Below are 18,423 nucleotides of genomic sequence, written 5' to 3' on the forward strand. Positions count from 1 at the left end.
ATCAGAGTAAATTTCTATGTACTGCATGGTAACCAAATATTCATCTATATGTACTCTAAGAAACAGGATAGACTAAATTAGTTACAGTTAAATCCCACTAAAGTAAATTTTAAAAAATCTAGTATCTCTTGTTGATGTTGATGAGAATTAACTGCAGCTAATTTATCCAGCAAAAACCTAATCAAATATTTTTCTTGCCGTCAAGTGATCCTTAAACACTACTTTCCCCCCCACCAGGCTTTGAGTTAGAACAGGTCCTTTAAATTGTTTGTGTGAGGACAATAAGAGTGCTCTTCCAATTAGACTTTCCATATCTTACTTTTAGCCTATAAGTCATTTCATTTCTAGAGATAAAGGAGGGGAAGGAATAAGATAGGTAGGTAGGTAGGTAGGTAGGTAGGTAGGTAGGTAGATAGATAGATAGATAGATAGATAGATAGACAGATAGACAGATAGACAGATAGACAGATAGACAGATAGATAACCTTTGTTGTCATTTTTTTTACTGTGGGCACAATGGCACACATTAAAAATGAAATTTAGTTGCTTGCTCTCAAAGTATACACATACATAACACACATTTAAACATACTATATACAACATATTTATAGACCTACACCCTTACATATAAGTAACATATAAATATTAATCACTGTCCATCTTGAATATATAATGGAAGGAGGAAGCATTAGAGTTCACAAGGTTATACTGTATGGAACAAAACTGTGACCGAATCTGCATGTTCTGCTTCGGATACCACGGAGCCTCCTCCCAGAAGGTAACCAGGAAAACGGGTCATGAAGAGGATGTGTAGCATCCCAGACAATCTTGCGGACTTTGCTCAAGCAACGCTTCTGTGCTACGTCCTGGATGGAAGGGAGGGAACTGCCAAATAATCTTTTCAGCCATTCTCATCACTCTCTGCACCGCCTTCCTGTCTGAAGCAGTGATGCAGTGGTGCAAAGAAGTGCTGCCTATGGAATGGTCAGATAAGAGAGGACATAGCCTACAGCTGCATATTGGGTGAAGAGACTTCCCTAGCTTCTTAAACTGTAAAGGAGACAGCAGGAGATTTGCCCTTACAGACTTGCAAGATTCTGTTCATGCAGCTTAGAGTAAAGTGGAATTAGCTCATCTGGTTGTGTTGCCTGTCTGATCTACCAGGAAAGGTGGACAGGTTAGATGCTAAAATCAGAAATATATTACTGATGTCAAAAACTAGTTTTAAATACCCCCCCCTTTTTTTTGTTAGCAGGAAAGAAAGGCCATGGTGAATACTGGCCTGGTCAATGATAGCTTAGGAAGTCTCTGAATTTTTGATCAGAGTTAAGTTGGTGCTCTCCAACTACTTTTGAGAGAGCAGAAAATTGTGCTGGCATGAAATAGACTGCCCCTATCCTGCCTCTCTTGACTCTGTTCCAAATCCCCAGCAAATGATACTGTGGTGATTACGTGTGTGCAGTGTGTGATAGCTAAAGACATTGGTTGATTCCTTTCTCTTTTCAGCACATTATCAGCCAGAGGGAAAAATATCAACAATTAAGTCACAGCATTGCAGCAGGAAAGGGATGCGTCTGGCTGCAAAATACTGTCTGTCACCTCTAGTTCTTTCCTGTAGCCCTCCTACTAAATGTATCCTTGTGTAACCTGAACTGAATAAAATAAAGTTCAGAGTCATGAAGGGAGCTCAACCATAAGCAGTATTTTTATTTAAGATTCCCTTTCCTTTCCTTTCTTTATATAGGCAGCAAAGGATAACTTCCCTACTCTTCCATGTTCATTCCACAATTATGGGCCATGGTGACACAGTGGTTAGAATGCAGTATTGCAGGCTAATTCTGCCGATTGCCAGCAGTTTGATCCTGACCTGCTCAAAGTTGACTCAGGCCTTCCATCCTTCCAAGATCAGTAAAATGAGGACCCAGATTGTTTGGGGGCAATAGGCTGACTCTGTAAACCACTTAGAGAGGGCTGTAAAACACTGTGGGGCGGTATATAAGTTTAAGCGCTATTGCTATTATGCTGTTTCAGCCTGATGCTAAACTGGTAAGGAGCTTAGAGTTCAACAATGTACATTTCTCCTGGCTGAGCAACCTAGGGTGATTACACAATTCTAATAGGCTAAATTTACCAGTTGCCAGTTGTTTCTACTTTACCATAGAAGATTTAAAATAATGACTTTCATGCATTGTGCTATAAGGATAGGCATGAGCTCGTAATGTGTGTAGGAATTGCATTACACAGTGGGAGGGAAATTCCCACTTTATGGTACAACACAACCAGCTTTTAAGTGGGCTATTTTTAAAACTCAGATTTAATGCTAAGCCTTTGCTCATAATTAGCCTGATAGATGAGCTTTGTGATGCAATAGTAGTGTTCTTCTTTATGCAAAGTATCACTTTCTTTCCCAGACCTGTCACCTGTTTAAACTGATTAAAACTGGCTAAAAGTTGCCAAACAACTGCTATTGACATGGTGGTTTCCTTATTTATAATCTTTAACCCCATATTAATCTGTAAGAGGACTGAATGTCAATTTGAACATTGGTCTCCCTAGTCACTATGAAGATTATGAAGGTGCTAAAATGACCACCTTCATAGTCTACAACTACCATGCTGACTGTGATGGGAATTGTAGTCTAGAGGGAGGGCATTAGTTTGAAGAAAGTTACTTTATAGGATGTTAGCTTTATTCTGCAGTCCTAAATGCTACTATTGGGAACACATTCTTTTTACTTAAGTGGGTCTTATTTAAAAGTAAGCATGCATAGCATTAGTTAGGTCCTGTTTACCAGTGGCTTCATACACACATAATCATACTAACTGCATTCAAAGTAACCTATTTGGGTGTTACTTGAATCCTACTCTTTTCTCCAGAAATGGACAGCCATTTGTCCGAAATGGTATAGGGCAGTGGTGGCAAACCTATGGCACGGGTGCCAGAGGCGGCACTTGGAGCCCTCCCTGTGGGCACATGTGCCGTTGCCCCAGCCTTGCCTCCCCCTGCGACCCCCTCCTCTCCAGCAGTCCCCCTGAAGGAGAGTCGCCCTCGAGCGTGTCCCACACGGAGCAGCGCAGCTAAGGACATGGCAGCCAGGCGGTGTAGACAAGACTCTGCCCTCACACCCCATCATGCAGTTGATGCTGCAGGGCATGGGCAGAGGGTGTGGCCACCATAGCGCTGCTGGGCTGCCTGGGCGATCTGTGGTGGGCCCTGGAGGCGGTGAGTGGTCCTGTGGGCAGGCGGGGCGGGGGATGGGGTGGAAGAGCAGGGACGGGTCAGTTTTTGGGCACTCGGTCTCTAAAAGGTTCGCCATCACTGGTATAGGGTTACCTGCCTGAGCAGGGGGTTGGACTTGATGACCTCCAAGGTCCCTTCCAACTTTATTTTTATTTTTTATTTTATTTATTATTATTATTATTATTATTATTATTATTATTATTATTATTATTATTATCCCATAAGCTCTTGCGCATGAAAGTACTGACAAAGTGTCATATACCCTTTCCCTCTTTGCTGGGTAGCTGTAACCATGGCTAATATTGTTGAAGTCAGCGCCTGTCTGTGAAGAGAGTTTTTGATTGCTACTCATAATTCTGGAAATAAAGTTTCCCTTTTCAACCCCCCTTTTCTCTCCGTCTCTTTTTCTTGGAAGACTATAGACACAAGATGGGCCAGGATCCAACCTGAGTTAGTCGCAAGTAGTTCCCTGAGGATGGGCTCCAGCACAAGTCCGAAAGCTTGGAAGACTAAACTCGGAACACGTATATTTGCCTTCATTCGTACAATAGGCCAGTTGTTTGGAAATAGATGTTCCATAAGCTTAACTGGCTAGGTGGAGATAGCTTAACACTGTGAATCAATGGATCTGTTTGGAGTTAATTTTACCCTTTGGAGGTAATAGACTAGGGATAATTTCAACACAGCCACCCCTCCCATTCTCCCAGTTAAATGTGTTGTTGTAAGAACATGACTTCGCTATAATGTTTCAGACCAAGACTTTCGTTCACGGGTAAATTCCTACTGAACAATTGCTCTTGAGAGCTTTCTTTTCCTTCGTTTCACTGAGACACAAAGCGGTGAATTTCTTCCTTCACTGACTCAACTCATCTGTTATTGCAAAAAAAAAAAAATTGCATTTGCTTTCCTTTCGCTCCACAGTGATGACGATGATGAAGAAGAAATGGAAAACCCATAAGCACAACTATATTTTTTAAGGTTGTTCAGAATGTTTGCTGCTCTCATTGAGAGAATTTGATATAGGTGGTCCTCAACTCGTGACCACAATTGAGCCCAAACTTTCCGTTGCTAAGTAAGACATTTGTTAAGTGGGTTTTGCCCCATTTAACATCCTTTCTTGCCACAGTTGTTAAGTAAATCACTGCAGTTGTTAAATTAGTAACACGGTTGTTAAGTGAATCTGGCTTCCCCATTGACTTTGCTTGTCAGAAAGTCGCAAAAAGTGATCACATGACCCTAAGACACTGCAACTGTCATAATCATGAGTCAGTTGCCAAGTGTTCAAATTTTGATCATGTAATCATGGGGTTGCTGCAGTGGTTGTAAATGTGAAAAATGGCCATAAGTCATTTTTTTCACTGCCATTCTAACTATGAATGGTCACTAAACAAATGGTTGTAAGTCAAGGACTATCTGTAACGCTTACAATGTTTTAGAACTAAAACAGGCTTAAAATTTAGTGTGCATGGAACTTTAGTGTGCATGGAACTTGAGAACTGAACATGGACTTGGGCGAGGAGGAAGGGACTACATACCCGATTCAGCATACTTCAGATGTCAAGACAAAGTACATAGGCATTTCAATAGCAATAAAACTTAGACTTATATACCCCTTCACAGTGCTTTACAACCCTCTCTAAGCGGTTTCCAGAGTCAGCATATGGCCCCCAACCATCTGGGTCCTCTTTTTACCGACCTGGGAAAGATAGAAGTCTGAGTCAACTTTGAGCCGGTCAGGATTGAACTACTGGCGGTCGGCAGAATTAGTCTGCAATACTCCATTCCAACCACTATGCCACCACAGAATAGTGACATCATCAGCATGTGTTGTCCTTTTGCTAAGAGTTTGCTGTGGAGGCCACTGGAAAGGAGGGGAAACTCAAATTGGGGGGGAGCAGGAAGTTTCTGCATTTCAAAGAATGTGTGGTTTTTGCTTCTAGCCAAAGAGTGAAAACAAAAAGGGCAAATTATATATGAATTTGAAACTCCAAAGTGGTCCTGCTGTTTCTGGAAGTGGATTAAATGGCGAAAAAAGCATTGTTCAGAATGATGATCTCTTCTTCGGTTGGCAGCTCCAGACCAAGATATTTTAGTTTGGCATTTTAAGCACATTAGGCTGCAATGTAAGTTAAAATAAAATCTCCCAAGGGTCATGGGTTAATTCAGAGCCGCCGTCCCCACCCAAGGTTGGATTACCCCAGTTAAAGTGGGAACATCCACTGTATCTCTTCCAAATGGTTTGCTAATTACAAGGAGACAGTAGCAAATCATTATGGAATAGCAGGGCTTTTTTTCAGCCGGAACGCGGCGGAACCGCGTTCCGGCACCTTTTTCCGGGCCGGCCGCACCGGAAATAGCCCCTCCCACACCGGAAATAGCCCCTCCCAAATTTTACTTGCATTCCTGTTCTCTAAAGGGGCGGTCCTAGGGTTTGATGAGGGCGTGGCCAGGTTTGAGTTCCGCCACCTTTTCTCCGAGAAAAAAAGCCCTGTGGAATAGTATGCCTTTTGTCCCATGCCTGAATGATTCATTCATTGCTTTTCTGTCTGGCAGAGCAATGGGATTTTAATTTTATCTTGCATCAAGTAGGAAAAAAATGTGATGGTTGAATAAGCTACTTGGATGGAAGTGACAGAAATACTGTCCTATCCTTCTCCTTCAACTCCAGAATTGGGAGTAACAATTATATACATGTATGTACACATATACACACAAGGGCAAAGACTGGACTTTTAACTCAGACGAATCCAGTTGTTTGATTTGCAGGGAATATATGATGTGTTACTTGTGTGCATCACTACAGTTAGTGTGGAAGTGGGGACTAAGGAGTAGATCCAGGTATCAAGGCCCGTAGATGTTTCTGTATTAAGAATATTGGGTTATTTCTCTTAGGGGAAGAAAAGGAAGGAAGTACTTTGTGAAGTTGTTTGGCACACTCTGGAAGTGAACTCAACCTCATTAGTGTCTCACTCATTAAATGTGTGCATTGGAATGCCTACAAATTTTGTGTATTTCCAAATTTTTATGAGACTCTCCGATCAAGATGCCTGGCCAAGTGATATCCAGGAGGCGACACGCATCATTTAAATGATAATTTTCATACAACTTATTTTTAAAAGTTCTAAAAAGACTGCAGGGAGTGGACTTACGTTTGAATGCTCAGAAAATTAATATTGACTGGAACTGACCAGATATATCCGTACCTAAATAAAACATGCTGAGAATCCCTACTGCAAAACTTCCATCATTTGCTTTTAAGGAATAATTTTTAAAAGAAGTGGAGTGGATAGCAGGGGAAGTTATTCTAAAAACGTTTTATGCCAAGCAGATATATAAAATTGGTGGATAGGTATACTTGTAGTATGCTGTTAGACAAGTCATTCTGATCTTTGGGATGAATCACACTTGATGGTAAACAAAATGGCGGATTCAGATGTGCACTCATCTCCTAGTTCAGAAGTGATCAGTATTGCCATTATGGGCTGATTTAACCAGGTTTACACCAGAGCTGGCCTTGGCGCTTCCATTTTCCTCACTGTTTAGGCCTTAAGCCGGCAAACTTCCCTGCAGATTCAGTCATCACTTTTCATTGCTCTTGTCTCTCTTTTAATGAGTATCCCAGCATGTACTCCCTCTACTTGTGAACAGCGCTGTCTCTTGTTACTCCTCTCCACCTGCTTAATCAGGATGACTACATGGCCTTTGTTCATACGGAAGAGTTGTAGGGCTGAGATTTATGGTTCCTTGAGGCTTCCTTCCTCAGGGAGGACTTGGTGGTGGCCCAGCAAATATAGACTGATTTTGTTCCATCACATAAAGGAAACCAAGGGGGGGGGGGCATTTGTCGAAGGTTTTGCATAACTTTGCTGGAGAGCTGCCCCTCATCATTCTGCCCTGTTGTCTCTCTCCTCACCCTCTGTCAGGAAAAGATGGGTGATAGCCTGCATGTTTTTCCTCCCCTGGGTGAAGTATTAGGAACTAACGGTCTCCTTAATCTCCCAGAGGAGGCAGGGCAAGAACTGGTAGCAGGAAGATTGGGAGTGCATTCTTTTTTTATTTATTTAGTGCATTCAAATTGTGCTCAGGTTATCATTTCGGGACATTACTCCCTCCCAGCCATTAAGCATTGAGGACAATGACATAGAATGACAAGTATTAGGTGTCCCACCCTCTACACACTTTGCCAGATCAAGACCAAGGCTGAGCTGAACTGAGCATTTGATACATAGTTTTGGCTGTGGTCTCAGGAAAGTTCTTGGAAATAGACATCTGTGCCTCCAGGCTTGAACCACATTCTGTTTCTCCTAGGTTTCGATCATGAGTGCTTTGAGAGGTACAGTTTGTCCTAGGGAATCTCTCCTTATACCAAGGGTGTCAAACTCAATTTCATTGAGGGCCGCATCAGCATTGCAGTTGCCCTCGGGGAGCCGGGTGGGTGTGGCCAGGTTGGGTGCAGCCTACTGGGTGGGCGTGGATGGAGTGGGTGCGGCCTACTGGGTGGGCATGGCCAGCTCTACATCATTCGCGTCAAGGGTGCCTATGGGGGCCTGGGCAGGAGTGGGACAGATCTGAGGGTCTCTGGCAGAAGGGGGTGGGACCAGACCAAGCGCCAAGGCATGGTCCATTTCTTCATTCCTCACAAAGGGTGACACCTCCCCAGCATGCACCCAGGGGGCGGGGCCAGCGCGGCAGGGGCTGGTTCCTCGCTGTGTCTAGACGGCCTTGTGGAGCTAAGACTGAATGCGTTTCAGCATAGATGGCCACCACAAAATTGTACATTGGCTTCCGGCCGGCCTGGGCCAGGGCCAAGGCAGCGGGGGCCGTTCCCTCACTGTTTCCAGGATGGCTTCGCGGGCCACATGAAACCACTTTGCGGGCCGCATCCGGCCCCCGGGCCTTGTGTTTGACATGTCTGCCCTATACCATCATTCAGGACATGCTGTATCTCCCTCACTGCTGTTTTCAGTTTTCCTTCAGCTGGAGGAAGGTTCCGGTAAAAAATACAAAGCAGTATTGCAGTCCCAGCTTTACCCACCCTTACCTGTGAGTCCGTGGTTCCAACTTGTGTTTGAAAGTATAAATTCCCCTTCATGAATCATCTCACCAGACTTTCCACTTGGAAGGATTCACCTGTCCATGTGTGGCCAGCAAAAGCTGCTGCTGCTGTTGTGGTGGCGGCATGCCTGCAAATCAAATAATTCTGCTGTTGGGCAAAGGAATACCATTCATCCATCATGGGATGTCAGCCAGCTGTTGTGTTGGCAAAAAAAAAAAGGAGGGGGAAAGGAGATGACAGATTCTATGAAACAAACTGGGTTGGAATGCAAATGAAAGAGGCAAGAGGAGTTGGAAAAACAGAAGAAGATGCCTCCGAAATTGCAGAAAACCAGCGTACTATAAGGATTGATTGCAGCAGATCTAAGCTGCTAGGCTTAGCCTGCCTGCTGGTTCATTTAGCTTAGACTCCAGAATTGTGACAGAATTGGGTGCTTCTGAGAAATGATTATGAGAAACAGAAGCTGTTTACCATTAGTTGCTTGTTCCCAGTGTCCTACACATTGGTATCCATCTAGGCTGATGGCCACTCACATATGATGGTATTCTGTTATTCTTTTGAATTTTAACTGCTGTACTGTAGTGGGTATTATGAAAGATACTCAACAGCCTTAAGCATATTTGTATTTTATCTAATGGAGGTCAAATTAAACATGGCTTCTCATGGACCTTATTTATCACCACTGTTTTGGCAGCACTTCACTGATGGTCCAAAAGCATGCAGTGTGGATAAATATATGCATCCTTTTTTTGTTGTGAAGTTTGATCCAGTTTTTGGAGTTTGTGGAGTTTTGGAATCTTTGCTGCCAAGCTTCAGAGTCAGTATCTTCTGACAGTATATTCTTTTTTCTAATCCACACCCTTCCAGATCTATGAACTGGTTGAAAAGTGTCAAAGTTGGACCACAACATACCTGGGGAGTATTAGTTTGGGAAGATTAGCCTGGAGTGATTGAGAGCAATGCAACCTCCCATTGAGATACTAATATAATATAGCACAAACTTTAAATCAGACTTCCCAAATTTGATGTCCTTCAGGTGTTTAGACTGAAGTTCCTATAACCCTCATTCCACATATTTGTCAGCCACAAGGTTATGGATTATGGGAGATTTTATTCTATGAATTTGGAAAGCGCCATGAAGGAGGCAGCTCTTCCATAGATTTCTGTATGACTTGCACTCAGCATGATTCAGGTAGGGTGTATCATATGGATAACTGAAGAATCACATAGTATGTATGATCTAATGCAGGGGTTCCCAACCTGGGGGTGTGAGATGATATTCCAGGGGGTGCAAAAACTTGGCTTTTCAAAATTATAGTGTATAGGCATAATTCGTTGCCCTTATTTTGAACTTTTGTAAGGGGTGCGAGAATATATCAGAAGCATTCTATGGGTGCGGGGTATAGAAAAGGGAGCCGTTGATCTAATATAACCTCCTTTGTTTACTCTTTGATAGGTTGTATGTGCCGAGGGCCATGTAACCAAGACCCTGAACTATCTTGAAATGAGTCCTTCGAGTGTCTTGAAGACTGGACCATATGGTAGCTCTTTCAAACCCCACCCACTCAGCCCTGGACGGATATTTTCCAATGAGCCATCCAAAGCCAAGCTGGACCCTTTTGGTGGTGCACTGAGTCCGTGGGACTGGACCAAGAATCAGACAGCCATGGAGCACTTCAATCAGCGAGCCAAAAGGAAGCCCTCAATGAAGGCAGGTCGTACCAAGAAAATCTTTGGATGGGGGGACTTTTATTTCAACATCAAGACCTTGAAGTTTAGCCTCCTTGTGACAGGCAAGATTGTGGATCACATTAATGGTACCTTCAGTGTCTATTTCCGACACAACTCCTCCAGCCTGGGCAATGTTTCAGTAAGCATTGTGCCACCCACCAAAGTTGTAGAATTTGATGTCTTGGTTCCTCCTATCCCCACCCAACATCTCCATCCCCAGCAGTCCACTTTAGCTGAGCCGAAGGAATCTAAGACTTTCAATTGTCATGTGGAGTATGAGAAGACCAACCGGGCACGCAAGAATAAGCCCTGCCTGTACGATCCATCCAAGATCTGTTTCACTGAGCATACACAGAGCCATGCAGCCTGGCTCTGTGCTAAACCGTTCAAGGTCATCTGCATCTTCATCTCATTCTTCAGCATTGATTACAAGCTGGTTCAGAAAGTCTGTCCAGACTATAACTTCCAGAACGAGAATCCTTACTTTGGCTGATGAGTGGACTGGGCCTTGGAGGGATGGGGATGTGGGGATGAAATAAGTTGTGATTTTTATCCAGCAGAGAGTGAGAACTTTGGATGACTGAGGAAGAAAAATATGAACTCCCAACCATGCTTGATAGGACAAGAACAGCTGGTTTGGTTTAGGAACTGGATGTTGTTCCATCAGACACTCCACTTCCAGTAGCCAGTGAATTTCCCAGGACGTTAGGAAGATGAAGAGTGGCCAGAGGGACAATATTGTTTTCACAACTCATTCTTCCCCTTTCTGATGCCATTTGTGAGCATCTCGTGGGGATTCCCTGCAAGATGAAGAAATAGCTTGCTGTGGCTGTATCTCTTTTCTGCATACATAATCCCTACTGCTTTGGTGGGGTTCTTACACTGACTACATGTTCACATCCCTCAGAATCATACCTCCCAGATGGAATGTGAAGGTTCAAGTAGCAGTGACAGATATCTCTCTTCCTCAGGCTACATCATACATCATCCAGCTGCAATTCTCATAGGCCTAACTGAGGGTGGGGGAATAGAACATTAACCAAGTGCACTAATTCAAGTATCATCGGATAACCTAGAAGAGCAAACGTCAGCAGGGTTGAGGAATACTTGTCTAGGGTGGGAAATTCAGCTGCCTGAACTTTCCTGTTCCAATAAAGAGAGATGAAAGGGGGAGGTAGCATCGTATGAAATCTAGGAATATGTGGCAAGTGGAATTAAAGTAAAGAGGGTACTTGGGATGTGAGTGAGATCATGGCATATGGCACATGCCTGAGCAAAGCAGGAGAAATGGGAAGTTGTAAGATAGTATGTTGACAGGACAGTATTGATTGTGTGTGTGTGTCTCTCTCTCTCTGTGTGTGTGTGTGTGTGTGTGAGAGAGAGAGAGAGAGAGAGTAGAACCATGACATCCAAGCCATGTATAACTCAGAGATTGAAATTAATCAAAAATAAGTATGTGTGTGCAAAACCTAAAGCGTGTATGTAATAGAAACTTGTATCCCATTAGGCACCTACTTGTCACCTTAGTGACATGTACACACAAGATCATTTTGTATGAGTATGTAGGGAGAAACATACACTGTATATATGTTAAGTGTGCATGTGCATGTGAGTTGAATTAGGTCTGCAGATTTGCAGTGATTGATTTCAGCAGATCACTTAACTAGATCTTTCATCACAGATTCAAAGTTGATTGGCAGGCCCAAGATTGAAAGGCACCCCATGAGGTGTAAGTGTACAAGTGTAGCACTGGATTGGTTTTCTTTCCAGTTTTCCTCCTAAATTAACTGACTTTGGATTTAATTTAACAGAATAACAGAGTTGGAAGGGACCTTGGAGGTCTTCTAGTCCAACCCCCTGCTCAGGCAGGAAACCCTATAACATTCCAGACAAATGGCTGTCCAATCTCTTCTTAAAAACTTGCAGTGTTGGAGCACCCACAACTTCCGGAGGCAAGTCGTTCCACTGTGGTACAATTGGGTTTTCCTTATGGCAGGCAAAGTCCAGTCCAGATAGGATTGGGAGTGCTTACCTTTAAGTGACAGCTGACTTTTAAATGTAGATTCTCCACTACATATGAGATTGGAGCTTGTTCAGATTCAAAGGCATTTTGGCTCTGGTGTGCTGCTATAGTTAGAGATGCTCTGTATTGGGGAGGCAATAAAGAGGCTTTTCAGAGCAACAAATAGTTACATTTGCTTATTAAATTGCAACCATCCTCTTGTTTAATAGAAATCCAGGACATCCCTTCAGCAATTTTCAATAGGCACAAAGAATATTTTTTGCAATTGAAGCAATGTTTCAGTCAGCAATTCCCAAGATGAAGGTTGGGTACCGAATACATCATTGGTACCAATGTTCCTGATACCAGTTTTCACTTGATCTTAAGGGATGGAAAAGCTATTTCCATACAACACACTCAACAGGATTGGATGGCTATGTTAGCAGTTCATTGGGTTAAACCAGAATATGATCTATTTTGTTTGGACATACCATATTCTGTAAACTTGCAGACTAACCTTCATTAATTTAGGTTTAGTTTATAATGTAAGCCTTACCAGAAAAAGATTGCTCTCTCCAACTCTGACAAAAAAGACCAAACCACTCCCCCCCCCACACACACACAAAACCCCCATTAGTCCCCTTTTATTTCTTCCCTTGCTCAACACATGATCGGAAGAGCTATTCTAAAAGCAACTTATTATGTTTCTGCTTTGTCACTTTGTGGCATAGAATTTGGAGGCTTTAAAAGAATTTACGAGATACTTTGTTTGGATTACCTGGTAATTTGGGCAGCAGGATGACTAGGTTATATTCTGGCTCTTTGATGTTGAATTTTCATTATATTTCTTACTGCTTGTCAGCTGCTCTTCTTGCAAAGATTACAAAAATCAATTCTGGAGGTGTGTAAATCAATAGAGGAAGGATAAGTTTGTGTTTTGAGAACATTATCTTCTGCTATATACTAAAAAAAAAAAATACCGCTAATTTTTTAAAGAACAAATATGGAATATCACGTGTTTTCTGAATTGCTTTACTTTAGGAAAAGTAGGTAAGAAACCACATGCTTGAAATACTTCCGTTCCTACATCAAACATTTCTTGCCTTTATAAATCTAGCACATCAAAGAGAAGAGACATACTCAAGCCTTTTTACTGACATCTAATCTGAATGCAGAACTTGGATTGATTCATTTAATTTTGCTGAAGTAGAATAATATCCAAACATTTAATTATTTCCCCAAATTCCAAAATAAGCGCAATCCCAGGACTACATGATATCCCTAAATGTGTAGTTCAGCTACAGGGGTTAAAACACTAGAAATTGTTTGCTGTTCAAATGTCCAGATCAAATCTAGGAACCCAATCTGGCTTCTTGGAGAATGACTTGAGTTTTAACTTGCACCTTTAGTGAAGACAGTTTTGGCCTAGAAAAATTTACTTTCCCTTCACCTAAATATATTTACTTCCACAAGTGAAGAATATGTGATAACAATACTGGTTAGGCAAGTTCTATCATGTCAGGTTCAGAAATGAGGGATTGCAAACTCATATTAATAGCAGGTGTCAAATCTGAAGATACTATGACTTCCCATTTAGGGCTGATATCTTGGGAAGCTCTGTGGCTAATGTTTACACATAAAGAAAAGATGCAGAGAAAATGCACACATTAGAAATCATGAATCAAATGTTTATCCCAGCTTCTGCCTGACCAATGGTGAATCATCACACTCACATTGGTTTTAGTCTACAAACTAGACTTAGTAGAAGTTAAAACATCAAAGTTAAAACAAAAGACTACATCAAAGTTAAAACAAAATTGCAGACAGCCAAAACTCTGTGAGAGCTTGTCTCTCGGCTATTATATTTGGTGTGTCATACACACTCCCACGAAAGGCAGCTACCTTTATCTAAGAATCGTGCAGGTGGCTGTGTCCATCACTGACTGTACAATAGCTTTTGACATTGAACAAGTGAGATTAGGCAATTTTATGGATGAATCTGCCTAATTCCACCTAGGTTTTCCAGTCATTTTATATAAAGGACACAATTTCCTTTTACTGCATTTGAATTCCAAATGAAAGCATAGTTCATTCACTGAATGTATTCCAAGAATGCACACGTATTGTTTAGATTTCAGACTTTATGGGAGCCATCGCAAATCATTCAAAATAGCCCTGTTATTTTTATTTCTCAAAGTTGTATGCCACCCATCTCGCCAAAGGCGACTCTAGGCGGCTTACAGACATGGAATAAAATGTACTATAAAAAAGAGGTCCCCAACCTTTTGGGCACCAGGGACCGGTTCCGTGGAGAGAGGTTTTTCTGTGGACTGGAGGCTGTCTGATTTTGTGTGCTGCCTGCATCCCACGGATGGGGCTTTGCTTGTTTGTGTGGACCGGTTGCTGGCATGCCGCCGACTGGTACTGGTCCACGGACTGGAGGTTGGGGACTCCTGTTATAAAACATTTATTTATTTATTTATTTATTTATTTATTTATTTATTTATTTATTGAATTTATATCCCGCCCTTCTCCTTGCGGACTCAGGGCGGCTGACAATCAGTTAAAAAATACATCAATAACAATTACAAAATTAAAATTAGTTAAAAAGAAATATTTAAATGTTGTCTAATTAAAATATGATTAAAAACCCCTCTAAAAATTNCCCTAGGCCAGTCCCGCTTGTTGGAATAGCCATGTCTTGAGGGCACGGCGGAAGGAAGGGAGATCAGGGATCACCCTGATCTCTGGGGGCAGCTCATTCCAGAGGGTGGGAGCTCCCACAGAGAAGGCCCTCCCCCTTGGGGTCGCCAGCCGGCACTGTCTGGCCGACGGCACCCTGAGGAGACCCACCCTGTGGGAGCATACTGGCCGATGGGAGGTAATCTGTGGCAGAAGTGAAAATAACCCTGTTATGTTAGGCAATCCATGACATTGAGTACTAAGAAACTATGAATGATGGCTCTCCAATGCAGATTGGAGCTAAGCAGTCACCTGGCTATACTGGAACATGTCATATCATCATGTAACGCCACCAGGGGGAGCAGGCAAGATTGGTGTCGGTTCTAAAGGGCCCTGATAAGGCTCTTGAGTCCAAAATATTCTCAGTTACGCTGAATGTTGGTGGCAGACCAAGGATATGGGCTCATCCTAGCAATGATCCATTCACAAAAAGGCAAGAATTGAATCTAGGACTGCAGGAATACCACATATGCATCTCTCCTGTTGGGCTATGGCACAAACAGTGACTCCTAACACGGTTTTCACCTTGAAAGAACCATAAGCCCTTAGTTGGCAAGGTAGCCAAACTTGGAAACAGGCCAGCAGTTACTAACACAGCTTACATCACTGGCCTACCAATAAATCAAATGTACTTGCAAACACTTTGTTCCTTTTTTTAATCCCACTTTCAGGAAGGAAACACAAGGCTGAGAAAAGAGCTCTACTGACAATTGGGCAAATCAGAACCGCGGCAGTGCAAATATTGTCTGTGCACTGGGACAGATACAGAAACAACCCTTTTCTTGGTTGGCCTGTTCCATTCTTGCCTTCTTTCTACATCTGGTCTCTTGTCTGCTGCCGCTGATGGCATAAGAAGCATCATTACATAAGCTTTTGCTCTTGAGCTCCGGTTACATTGCCTTTAACATCCATTTCATGCATCAGATCATACCGAGCATCGTATGGTGCACTGTGAGTCTAAATCCTCTTAAGTGATTATTCCAATTGCATCTGTCTAGTTGCTACAACACTCGTTTGTGAGACTATTGTGTGTATTGATGGGTATACACAGGGGCAAGGATGCATGTACGCATCTACTTGTGTATGAGCAAGTTTAGTTAGGGGTAATTACTGGATAAGGTACACCAGGAAATGTTCAGGATGCATACATGCCTCAGACAAAGTGTCGGGTTGTGACAGACTTGGCACCCTCTTGGGGAAGTTGCAAGAGGCTTGTATATGGGTAAAAAATATGGGTCCTTTTGCTGGAAGGACAAGTCAAGAATTGGATATAGAAATGAGCCACAACCACTTCTGCCTGGGAATTAGCAGGAATTCTGTGCCTATAAATGAGGTCAAGATTATGAGGAAGCGAGAGTGAACTGTCATTGACTCTCTTATGGATTCTCTTCCCATTCCATCTTTTGGGACTGTCAATCATTTTCCGCTGTCATTATATCTATAGAGTGTCTGCAGTCTGCAAAGGAGCTGGAAGCTGCTGAACTGGGAAAGCTGGCAGGGGCTGAGTCTGGACTTTTATCAAGGATGGTCGCACCCTCTGCAAAGTATCTCCCATTCCCTTGCCTTGATTGTGCCCTTTGCCTGGATGGGGACTTCCTCGTATTTTTATATATTTAAGTTAAATAAAAGAGAATAAATGGAAGCCACGGTGTACTGTTTTTATGGGCATACAATAGAGAAGCAAGCATACAGCTCAGCTGGAGATGGGAAGCTACCTCGCATCAATTGAGACATGAGTCCATCAAGGTCAAGATGAGTTGACCTTGAGTTGGGACAATGAGTCCATCAAGAATCCAGGACCTCCTGTGGACAAAGGCATATGCTTTGTCCCTGAATTCTTTGCCCATTAGTAAAGCTTACATTTCAGGAATTAACCTTCTGTACTGTACTGCCTCAGGCAGGAGTGAGTTGGCTTTACCCTCAAGTGCTTTTTACTAGGACTTTTGTGATTTACCTGAAACACTTTAACATTTTGTGTGCATAAAGCAAGGGGCAAAATTTAAGATCTTTTAGTAGTTCAGATGTATGCAGTTAACTGATCAGAAGTACTTATATTCCCTTGCTATTAATGGGCATCCTGCCTTAGTCCTTTTACTTGAAATCTTTAATTACTCATTTTTATTATTATTATGAAGTATAATAAATGTTAAGTCTTTACGGCATTACAGTAAGGCATTCAGATCAAATGAGCAAAGGAAAAAATGCAACTTTTTTTTAAAAAAAAGCTTACAAATTAATTAATTATCAGGCTGATCAACTGGAATTACAAAGTGACTTATGCTTTGAACAAGAAGAACAAGAGACTATGGTTCCCAAACCTTCACATGAGCTTTAGCTTCTTTGCCATTCATAAAATTTATCAAAAAATGTCCCAAATTTCTTTAAATAGGTCCATATTTCCATTTGTATTTCAACAACTAATTGCATATGTTAATTTTTTTTTCAAGAAGAGATACGAATAAGATTTTATGATGCCAGATTGCTAATGCAACTCTTTGAACTCCCCGCCCCCAGAATCTAGCTGTAGATAATAAGTATCTAATAGGTTTTGTGTTCCAGTGGTGACATTAAATCTTTTTTTATTGTTATTGGGGAGACCCTTTCATAGATCACAAGGTGACGAGTTACCATCTTCAGGATATGAATGGAGACTTGATTTCAAACATTAATGGTGGTGCAGTGGTTAAAATGCAGTACAGTATTGCAGGCAAACTCTGTCCACAGCCAGGAGTTTGATCCTGACGGGGTTCAAGGTGGACTCAGACTTCCATCTTTCTGAGGTTGGTAAAATGAGCACCAAGATTGTTGGTGGGGGGGCAATAGGCACATAATGCTTCTACATTGCAAACCACCCAGAGAGTTCTGTAAAGTACTATGGGGCAGTATATAAGTCTCGTTGCTATTGGTATTGCTATTTTAACTACTGTCAAATATTCTTCATATCAGAGACTTTGGGTCTATTGCTCTCACTTCACACTATCTCGCTAGATTGTGTAGGAAAAATTGGAAATGCTATACAGATAGTCGTCCTCGAGTTACAACAGTTCATTTAGTGACTGTTAAAAATTACAACAGCACTGAAAAGACTGGCTTATGACTGTTTTGCACACCTCTGACCTTTGCAGCATCCCCACGGTCACATGATCAAAATTCAGATGCTTGACAAATGACTCATATTTATGACAGTTGCAGTGTCCCGGGGTGTGTGTGTGTCATATGATCACCTTCTGACAAGCAAAGTTAATGGGGGAAGCCAGATTAATTTAACAACCGTGTGACTAACGTAACAACTGCAATGGTTCACTCAACAACTGTGGCAAGAAAGGTAAAATGGGGCAAAATTCCTGAAGGGAAAGTTTCATGTAACTGAAACAGATCTGAAAGTATTAAAGGTATATTGAGGCATTCCCACGTTCTAAGGAATTCAAACTGGGCTTCTGCCAATTCTCATTTCTTCTTCGGATTCAGAAGAACTTTCCCCCCCCGTTTCTGTCTCAAATAACCTGATGCTTCCTTCTCCCCGAGCTTCCTGAGGTAAGCAGTGGTGACTGTCCTGTCAGTGGCAGAAGGCAGAGAATGACAACATGTTCTACTCACACACCAGTACCTGAAATGACACACTTCAAAGGAGGTGAAACCATAGAGAACCAAT

General features: G+C 42.2%; 1 protein-coding gene across 1 annotated transcript in view; it reads left to right on the forward strand.

The window, feature by feature from the left end:
- The window catches only part of NXPH4 (neurexophilin 4), a 96,515-nt gene extending 85,995 nt beyond the window's left edge, over positions 1 to 10,520 (forward strand). Inside the window, exon 3 of the mRNA XM_029284852.1 lies at positions 9,753 to 10,520. Coding sequence (XP_029140685.1) covers positions 9,753 to 10,520 — 768 coding nt within the window. The remainder of the gene's footprint in view (positions 1 to 9,752) is intronic.
- The last annotated feature ends 7,903 nt before the right edge of the window (positions 10,521 to 18,423 follow it).

This window comes from Protobothrops mucrosquamatus, unplaced genomic scaffold, assembly GCF_001527695.2.
Source record: "Protobothrops mucrosquamatus isolate PMUCROS unplaced genomic scaffold, P.Mucros_1.0 scaffold1025, whole genome shotgun sequence".
Lineage (NCBI taxonomy): Eukaryota > Metazoa > Chordata > Lepidosauria > Squamata > Viperidae > Protobothrops > Protobothrops mucrosquamatus.